Consider the following 11,297-nt stretch of genomic DNA (forward strand, 5'->3'; position numbering starts at 1 on the left):
TAAAAATAAATATGTGTCACAACCCCTAAATAAAATCTAACAAATACATTTATTTGTTGAAATAATTTAAAATTAATTTAAAATTAAGAAATATAAAATAATATTTTACTCCTATATTTATATAAATGGTTATTTTACCTTTATAAATATAAGTAATTTGTATTATTAATTATATTAAAATTAATAAAATATATATATAATTAAATTATAATATAAATGTAGTTTTAAAATAAATAATAATATTATATGATTTTCATTATTTTATATATAATTCTTTATATTTTAACTTATATAAATAAATGTTATTTATATATTAACTAAAATTTATGTATTATTATAAATATTGTATTTTAGAAAATATTTTTTTGTATAAAATAAAATTATAGTAGAGGCAGGGTTTGATCACCTGACCTCTACTATACATTTCAACTCCAAAATCACTGAGCCAAAGCCTTATTTGATAAACATATATATATAATATCTTAAAAGTTTTACCCTGGTTGGGGGAGGCCCGAGCCCCCCAAGGCCCTCCTTGTAGGTCCGCCACTGACAATGATGTCCCATTTGTTAAAAATATATACCATTTTATTACATTTATTATATTTTTAAATATAAATGGATGTGGTTTAATTTAAAAAATTAGAATTTTTATATGGTTATGGGTTCGAATCTTGCTAAAAACATATATTGTTTTTAACAATTCTTTAAACTAGACCTAGGGCAACAAAACATATATCGACATTTTTCTACCAGAGCTTGGGCAGCCCAAACCTCGGGGTCGGCTTTGGATGTCGTTACCCATTCGTTTCCTCCATATTTATATATTGTGTATTTGTGTTGTACCCTAAAATTATCTCTAAATAATAAAGAATATTAATGTTGAAAGAATCATAATCTATTAGAATAGGCTGATTAGATTGGACTTACATCAAAATAGTTGATATCCAAATTAACACTATTCATAATTCAGTCCTTATATTAGTGTTCATTTTGTTATGATTTGACATTCGGTTCCCACAACATTAATAATTTATGTTCTTTCTTCAAAAACACCAGAGAGAACATGGAAAATTAAACACTCCAAGATTGGAACATAATATTTCGATTCCAAAACAAGTGTAGATATTTTAGCTGTCTTTAAAGCCTTGTTTGAATTATTTAAATAATTTATCTGATTTATTTAAATAATTTTGTTGTGTACAAAATTAATAAAAAGTTGAGTTATTGGTGAAAAATGTAAAGGATATTAATTAATATTTAATAAAAAAAAATGATAAATTAATTAATTTAATAATAAAAAGATAGATAAGAGAATTATATATAAATTATTTAAATAACCAAGCTTGTTCCTTAATTAAGAATCTCATGTAACAATATAGGAAACTCCAATTAAGAAATTCGAATGGAATTTTGTTCCAAAACAAGTATTAAAGGAGAGATATTGCAATTTCCTTTCTGGGTGATCGACTCTTGACCTCAACAGCATCAACATGAGCAAAATTTTGTCCCACATCAGCACGTGCAGATTGATTCTGTACTGTTCATGTGTACTCCAAGAGCTCGTTTGATTAAAGAGTTTTTGAGATAAAATTCAGTTTTTATTCTAAAATTCAAACATCTTATCCATCATCAAATCAAATAATTTTATCATTTAAATACTAAAACTATTCTCTAATTTTATCCCCCTTTCTAAACCATCATTCTCTCTCTAAACCATCGTTCTCTCACCTACACCATATCCTCTAAAGTCAAAGGGTAATTAGTCTTCAAATTTTAAAAACCAGTTTTTTCCTAATTTTACCAAACAAATATTTTAGGATAAAACTCGGGTAAAACCAAAAAAACTCTTTCCTCAAACAAACCCTAAGAGCTTGTTTGATCTTAATTATTTGATGATTTTTGTTTATAGTTTTTGTAAAAATAAAATAAAATAATTTGAGTTTTTAATTTGTTTGATATTTAAAATTAATAAAATTAAAGTATAGTCATTTTAGTTGATAAAATACGTTATTTGATTATTAGAATGATAACGAGATAATGGATTGAGAATTTTTTTTTAATCAGGTAAAATCTAAAAAAAAAAATCATATTAAATCTGTGTTAGTTTGATTTTGGGTTTTTTAGAATTCTATATAAAATAAACTTTGTTGGATAAAAATACAAATTGAGATTTGTTTAAAATAAATTATTAAAATATATTTTTTTTTATATTTAAAATTTAAATTTAATAAAAAATAAAAAATAAAATAAATATGAAGAAAAATAATTATTTCATAGGTATGCACATTTTAATTATCAAACTAGAATTTTTAATATTAAGCTAACAAATTTATTTAAAAAATATTTTTCTATAAGCTCATTGTCGGACATAAGAGTGTTTATCGATTCGGTTATCGGGTTATTCGAGTTCTTCGGTTCATGTTTTTCGAATTGTTTTTTAGTCAAATCGAATACCGAACCAAATTCGATTTTATTAATATATTATATATAATTATTTAATTATATATATATATAACAAATTATATAATATATAATTAAAATAAACAATAAAAAATGAATTCGGATCTCGGTTTCGTTTTCGAGTTGAAACACAATTCGAAAATCAAATCGAAAACCGTATTTGAATTCGTATCGATTTAAAATTCGATTTAAAACCAAAAATAAATTTAAATTCGGTTAGATGTTCGGTTCAGACAAAATATTAAACATCCCTAGTAGGACAAGACATTATATAAACACTCATTTGTTTCTCAATATATAATGTTTAAAACTCAAACTAAATCTCCTAAGAAAGAAATGCAAGATTTTTTTTCCAAGAATTAAACAAACATACATACATAATGAAATATTTAAACAAATGTGTACAACATCACTCACCTAAAGAAAAGTCTTGATCACTCAATAGAACAAAAAAAAAAACATGTATTATGCCAAAATCAGAATAACCACATTCATTATAACACAAGCTACATAGATTCATTTTATGTAAAGTTTATAATTAACATTTCGATTTAATTGATTAATTTGGTTTGAAAATTTTAAATATGTTTTGCTCAACCAAAATATTATTTCATTTTTTATTTTTTGGACATTTTTAATTTAAGTATTTTTAATTATTTTTTAAAAAAAATTAAAAAATTAAAAGACTCAAACCAAAAAAAATTGTCTTTGTATGACCATTTTATTGATTAGATAATTCGATACCGACGTCGTATCAATATTTTATCGAATTAATTATTAAAAATATCGAATAAAATTAAATGAAAGTGAGAAATTAAGAAGATCTCTTCGTTCGATCCTATGCCCACGCTTGTTTTGGATTAAACAGCATAGCTTTAACCCCTAATTAGACTATAAATAGATATAAGAATAATGTTGAGATAAATAGGGAGGAAAGAGGCCTTTAAGAAGGAGAAAATATTTTAGATAGAGGAAAGGAGAGACATATTTTTAGAGAGAATTTTATAAGAAGAAACTATCGAAATTTTCGATTCGGATTCTTCGAATTTGTCTGGGGATTTCTCTTCTCAAGTGAGTTCACTTGTAATGGTAAATCATTATTTGCATGCATGTATTCATTAACGTTCACATGAGTTATTATTTATGTCTTTGAAGATTTGATTTCATTTTCTTGAATTATTTAATCATTGTTTATCTTTAATTTTATATTACTGTCAAATTCGTTCATCCATGATCATATTTATATAATTTGTGATTTCATTTTGGTTGATTATTTCAACTTTTGAATATTCTCTAATCAATCTATAGAAGAAAATAAATGCAATGGAAAAGAGAGACAAACAAATTATATCATATTAGAGATTTAGAGTGACTCGTTCTCGAGTGAACTAGAAAACCAAGACTAGCGAGTTAAGAGAAATAATCTGTATAGAATTGGACCGTGTTTGTGAGTTAACTCATGAATTATTCATATGAGCCAATATATTTATTTAATAATATAGGGTTTGAACTAGGGTTGATAATTCTTAGGCTCATTCTACTCTCCCCGCCTTGAATACACCAAATTATAATAATGTCATTAGATATATTATTATTATACGAATAAATATATTTGTATTATAATTTTTAAGATAAAAGTAAAATAAAAGTTTGCTCAATTTAATCTAATTAAATCCTAATCAACATAATTAATAAAAATAAATATCATAACCGATCAAACTAGTTTTTAACTAGAAGTAAATAAACAAATACTTCATCTCTTCTCTTCTTCCTAGTCTTATTTTATAAGTTCAACAAATAAAGTAAAGTGAATCTCTTTTTTTTCCGGGCTATTCAAAATAAGTATTAGTAAATATTTGTTTATATCATTGTAATATTGGTGCAACGCAGATAATCTCCGTCCTGATCGGGACATGAATGTTGTATAATAAAAAATTCTCATCAGGAATCTATACGGAGACGGGAGATGGTAGAGTTCAAGGGAATCGGGGCGGAGACCGAGATACCACCCCCGACCCAGAACCGCACCATTGTTATCCTTGATTAGTTTGAACTATGTTTTCTTTGAGCCAAATCCTAATAATTCAGATAAAAAAAAAACTGTTTTTAAATTGTGCCTAAACTCATTCTTTGGTCCAATCTCATTAAAAGAAACTGGCTTATCTCGACAAATCTATAAAAGATAGAATAATTAGGTTATTTGGTTTAATTGTCAAATTTAGGTACATTTATTATCAGTGTTATAGTAATTTCATCTATTTATTATTTGAATTTATTCAAGGTAAATGTTGCGATAGAGCTTGATATTATAAATATGATAGTTTATAAGATCATGAGTAGACTCATTTTTTTTACCGAATTTTAGTTAGATTTTTGTTAATTTTTTATTTCGCCAATATAATTTCTGAAAACAATACTTATCATTTAATTAAAAACAATTCTAACTCTTCATAATTATTTTTGGAAAAGATTAAGTGGTACATTTCTGAATCACATACTTTAAACAGTAGTCTAATAATTGTAGAAATCAAAGTTCAAACAAAAAAATAAAAATAAATAAACAAACTTCAAAAATACAAATAATAATACAAAGACAATCCACGTTCAAGACTGATCGCACACCCGAGTACGCTGCGACTTGCGCGATCCCAGCTGTTCGCGTTCCATGCAGATGCAACGCACTAGAGCTCGCTAAGCCTCTCCAACATCGTCACACGTTCTATAAAATCATTCAACACATGATAACTCGTCACACCATCATCTGCGTTATTTTTAATTCTAATAATGTAGAGCGTTGATTGGACTAGCAAACCAAAACAAAATATTTAAAAAAAACTTACCCCCTTGCCAATGTTGATCACAAAAAAAATGCATTGTTGCAAATTTCTTTCTCATTCATTATCATTTATAAATTTGTTCTCACCATAAATTAATCCAAATCTTCATCAAAACATGTTTTAATTTCAAAATAAAGAATTTTTTTTTTTATATATATATTAAGAGAAGTCTTTTTTCTTCTTTTTTGTGTTGTTATGTTTTATCCATTTAACACGTTTCTTTTAGGATTGATAGGAAAAGATTCACGAATCATTTTAAAATACAATTGAATGGTTAAATATACCAAAATGTGAAATTGTAAACAATCTCAAAATTCAAAAAAAATTCAAATTTGTATAACATTCTCTTCTAGTGTAAATACCAATACCCATTCTAGTCAAAAGTATCCAACACGACACAAGCCAACCCTAGAAGCTTTCCACAACCCTCCCCGCCTTCAATTCATCGCGGTTCTTCAAATTCTATATCGCCCAAATGTATAAAAAAATCGAAAAAATTATATCAATCATTTGTCGATCATTATCTCTAATGTTTTTCGGTTTTGGTATGTCATTTCCTAAAAGATCCTACACTTTTTCCTCTCTTGAAGCTTTCTCACATCGGATTTGTTCGAGACACGGTCCAGAAGCCGATCAATTTCATCGTTGAACATCACACGCGGGTAAGCTTAATTATTAATTATCTATATGAAATATATTTTCTATTGAAGAAGAAGCATATTTAATCCCTAGCTTATTCTTTCTTTTTTTTTAAATAAAACAAATTGGGGGACAAATCGACCCATAATTTATTTTTGATCATATTTGTCTCCAAACTTTGATTAAAATATAATTTCAACTATTTTCAATAAATTATTTTAGTTGTTTTAGTCCTTTCAACTTAAGTCTTTCTAAATTGAAATTATGTTTGAGTTATTGAATCTCATATTTTCTCATTTATTTTGATGCTATATTTTGAGGATCGGAAAGAGCCTAGCCAAAATTAATTCACAATTTTATAGATCATGCATGTTACTATATATATATATATATATATATATATATATATATATATATATATATAGATAGATAGAGTTTCTCAAAATATCTTTACAAAAGAATATGTGGCTAACTTACAAAAGAGTAATTCAACTGAATTTTTTTTGCTTAACTTTTTTTAATATTTTAATCGATTTCCACTAAAAACATTTTAAATAAAATAAAAATCGTAGATTATACTAACCTTCTTTGTATAATACCATTTTTCTTTTTGAGGTTGACAAAATAAATTCAGAGATTTGTAAAATATCTTACCATATTTTCTATATTCATCTATCATTTCTAGCTAATTTCATTTTATGGAAAAATAAATAAAACATAAAGGAATATAATATAGAATAAAAAAATTGTCAATGAGAGCTTTTATGTCAATCTTGCTAACTAATTATGCTCATTTTATGCCAAATAATTGAAGAGTAGAAATAAAATAATTTTCTTTTCTAATTTACTAATACTTCTATTCCAATCTTGACCAACCCTATGCCCTATATATATATATATTATTGTAATTTGATAATCAATTAATGGTCAAAAAAACTCAAAATCTATTTAATTAAAGCAAATGATGTTTATGAATTTTCTATTGTATTAAATTATATAATTACTTATATTACCCCTATTATTGTAATCTAAATGGGGTAAAAAAAAAAATATTTCAATTAACAGATAAATGGTCAACACATTTTACAACATTTGCTGTGACATGCCAAAATATTGTTCCAATAATAGTCAAACCTAAGTTAAATAGATGAGCCAGCAGTGACAATGCCAATAGGATGCCTCTGCCACGTAGACCAATTAGGTGCCACGTGGAGAGAGAGAGTGAATTGAATGGTTAGGCAAAAACCTCGGACATGTGACGTGGCGTTCGTAGGTCCAAACCACCTTATAAATATATATAACCAACTTTGTTATTTTGGACAAATCTATGTAAAGCATTTCCTCAAAAAAGGACTAACAACTCTCTTTCTCTCTCTTTATTTCTCTCTCTACAAATCTTTATAATTTCCATGGAGATTTCTACCTTCATCGTTTCAGATATAACGACAGGTTTGGTTCCTCGTACTTTGTAGGTCAGCTATTGACCCGTGTTCCTCTTTCTGCATTCATCTATCCAAACAGGAATTAACAACATGGTAAGTTTCTATTTCAAAAGTTTACCAGATTTCATTCATGCATCATTCAAAAACCTATATGTCAATTCCTCCTTCCAATCTTTATATATGATTCATCTTTCATATGTTATGTGTTGGCTAGCTCCATTAATATATCATGTTTCTAATATTTATGATTGAAATAGATGTATAATCTCTCTCTCTTTCCTTTAATATTGTTAAACAAATGTAAATTTATTGTTTTTGAAAAATGAAAAGCAAAAAGATTAGGGTCGAATTATTGTTAAGAATCGAGAGTAGAACGATGGGAAACAATCTAGGGGTGCATAAATATTTTGTGATCTTTCTAAGTGGTGATTCCATTGAAGGAGGAATTGAATTCAGTGGGCAGCACTTCACATGATGTTTTGACACAATGAGGTATTTGTAAGTGCTATTGGGTTCCCATTGCTTGTCTAAATATGGAAAAACACTACTAATCTTACTTTATAAAGTAAAAGTTAAAACAAATTCATGTGCTTTCCCTTCCTCGCCATGATTCGACGGAGCAATATCATGGAATGAAAGATTTTATCGTGGTTCGTAAAGATTTTACGTACCAAATTGATTTTACCTTGCTTTGTGCGTTTATATTAAGCGAACATCGCCCATTAATATCTTTTCGAGGACTTGCAACATTTTTTTTACCTTACTCTTAGTGTATTCCTTTTTAACTAGGCATTGCATCTTTAATCAAGACCAATAAGAAAGCTAGTTTTGATTCATAAACATGAAAATCTTGAGAAATTCATTTGTGTCTTTCATGACATTTTATTTGAATATATTGTTTTCACCATCCACATTAAACACAAAAGTTGCATGATTTTTTATGTGCATAATCTAAACAATGTTATTTTTCAGGAAGACATATCAAGCCCTTTCAATGGCCACTTCTTCGATCTATGCTACCCCGATTTATTCTCAGGAGCTCTACAAAACTCCGACGACTCTTCTAGCCCTAATTGTTGTTACAACGACAACCCTAACTCTTACATGTCAAATCTCGAATTTGCCCCCACAGACATCATAAGGTTCCCAAGTATTACCGATAGCAATAGCATGACACTTGCTGCTGATGTCTCAGCCACAGCCACAACAACCGCCAATATTCCTTCAAACATGGAAAACAACAACAACGACGAGAACAATAACAATAACAACAACCTCGACATCAACAACATCAACGATGTCTCGATAATATTTGATTCGTCCGAGGAAGAAGTCCAAAACGACATCTCAGCTTCAATAGATTTTTCCACGGCCACACAATTCCATCTTCCTTCATCTTTAGATCCTCATCAACAAAACCAATTTGACCCGTCTTCTCTTCAATCACATCATCAACTCCAAGTCCAACAATATCATTCCGATCAATCCATTGTTCCTCTGTTAGGCCTACCATTATCATCCGTCTTCGAAGATGATTGTCTCCCTCTCGTGCCTCCTTATAACATTCGGTCCAACCCTTCGTGTTCTTCGGCTTCAGGGTCATTTCTCGACGCGTCAACAGGTTCTTATCAACTTCAAAACAACTTGGGTTCCACAATGTCTGCTGAGAATGCTGCAATGTTCCATGGAAACATGTTTGTGGGTGGTAATGATATGCATAATCAAGATTTGGACTTTCATAGCGAAAACGGTGGAATCTTCTGCACTGATCCCCTGTCTCGGATTTTTAACTCGAATGAGTTGCAGGTAATTAACTCTAGCTCAATCCAGCTCATACATTAATGCTTGTTCTAACATTTGGATCATAAATTAAGGCTATGAATAGTGAGAGCCAACATCTTGTGAGTGGAATTGGGAATTCAAGTGGTTTAGCATCAGAGCTAACGAGTTTAGATGATTCCACATTCAAAGTTGGGAAGCTTTCTGCAGAACAGAGGAAGGAGAAGATTCATAGATACATGAAGAAGAGAAATGAGAGGAATTTCAGCAAGAAAATAAAGGTAGAATCTTTATCTTTTGTCTCTTAGTTTCTTCATCCCATATGTAATGGAAATACTACTATGATAACCGACGCAGTATGCTTGCCGCAAAACGTTAGCAGACAGCAGGCCAAGAGTCCGAGGAAGGTTTGCTAAGAACGATGAATTTGGGGAAGTCTCAAGAGCAACTTGTGGGAGTCTTGATGATGACACATGTGATGATGTAAGTCTTTTTTCTTTTTCAATGTACAACACTACACAAGCTTATTTGAAAACATGTATTTTTTGTTAGTATCTCATTAGATCACTATTGAAAAAAGTATTTCAAAAAATGGGCACATAATTGAAATGTTTTGTTATCAACTATTTCATGACTAATCTAACAAATGTCCATTGTTGTGTCCCTTGTTGAGGAACTCAGCATGCCACAAGCTGCGGGGGCGGCGAAGATGACCCATTTCTATGGCCGGTAGGGACTTCTCAGGGTTCAACTTTCGTCTCAAACCAATTGGGCAGCGATCATCTCCAACCGCCTAGAAAAACTCAAAAGGTAGTAACATTATAATGAAAACTCAATTATTCAAAAGTGACTTTATATTCTCTAAAATATTCTAGCTATTATTTCCAGACATGATATTCTCATATAAAGGTCTAATCATTCTTTTTCCCATGTTATAAAGAAAAAGAAAGGGTACTTGTATGAGCCAAAAAAAGATCCTCTTATAAAACAAAAACAAAAAATCATTTGTAATCGTTTTCCTTGACAGGTAGCCGTGAAAGAAGAGGAAGACATGGTGGATTCTTCAGACATTTTTGCGCATATTAGCGGAGTGAACTCCCTCAAATGCAACTATTCAATCCAATCTTGGATATGAAGAAATTGAGCTATATATATATATATATATATATATTCATACATATATACTTAGAGTAAATCAAGTCTGGGTTTAAATTCCTATATAGAATCATCAGTAATTGAATTATGTTGTATATACTGCCCAAAAGCTCATATCACTTATATATAACATATAATTATATATATAAACATGTTACAATAACTATATAGTTTGTGCCCTGGTTGGCTATAAATTTCCTGGTCATTTAGTTGTGATATTGAATACTACTATTATATATATATTAGTACTAAAGTTTTAGTTAATTTGTATTCATTATTATTTTGTTTGGTCATATTTTAAGATTGTAAACCCTATTTATGGGATCAATCGGTAAACTAACTAACCATTTAAATTAATGTTAAAGTCAAAAATGATTCATAACTGTAACCAAGAAAATGTTTGCGATATCTTTTTAAATAAACATTATTTTTGACTTTTTAAAATGAATTATAATAAAATTAATTTTTTATCCAATTTTAAATAATCTATTTAAAATAATCAAATAAAAATTTGATTAAAGAAATCTTTTCTTAAATTAATTTAAAATATTATTTATTTAATAAAAAATCACAAATTGATTTTTAGTTTAAAATCAATAAAACATATACGTATACAAACATACTTTTAATAAAAGTTTTGTTGATTCGTAGTTTGGTAATATTTGGGTAAAAGTTTTCGCGCTACATCCTCCATACCCGTTAAAAACGGTCTCTACTTTATAAAATCTTGGCTTTTGAAAATTAATTTTATAACTTTTATTTTAACTAATTATTCTCCACATCCTAGGCATACACAAGTTTTTTCTTGGTATTTAAAAAAATTGTAACAACAATATTTAAATGCTGGTACATTTAGCTAATGACGACGACTAGGGAGGAATGTACCTGAAGAATATCAGCTAAAGACATTAGGGTTTAAAAAATAAATCCCAAATAAGTTCTTATCAAAATATATTTTTTTGAAAATATTCTAAAAAAATGTTTT

The 11,297-nt window shown here is 28.3% G+C and overlaps 1 protein-coding gene across 1 annotated transcript; it reads left to right on the plus strand.

The window, feature by feature from the left end:
* Positions 1 to 8,340: 8,340 nt before the first annotated feature.
* Positions 8,341 to 10,343, plus strand: LOC124912472 (zinc finger protein HD1-like). The gene is made up of 4 exons (XM_047453097.1): positions 8,341 to 9,207; positions 9,264 to 9,438; positions 9,515 to 9,640; positions 10,185 to 10,343. Exons 1-4 carry the CDS (start codon positions 8,483 to 8,485, stop codon positions 10,290 to 10,292), a joined length of 1,134 nt encoding a protein of 377 aa, XP_047309053.1. The 5' UTR covers positions 8,341 to 8,482; the 3' UTR covers positions 10,293 to 10,343.
* The last annotated feature ends 954 nt before the right edge of the window (positions 10,344 to 11,297 follow it).

Source organism: Impatiens glandulifera, chromosome 8, assembly GCF_907164915.1.
Source record: "Impatiens glandulifera chromosome 8, dImpGla2.1, whole genome shotgun sequence".
NCBI classification, from domain to species: Eukaryota; Viridiplantae; Streptophyta; class Magnoliopsida; order Ericales; family Balsaminaceae; genus Impatiens; species Impatiens glandulifera.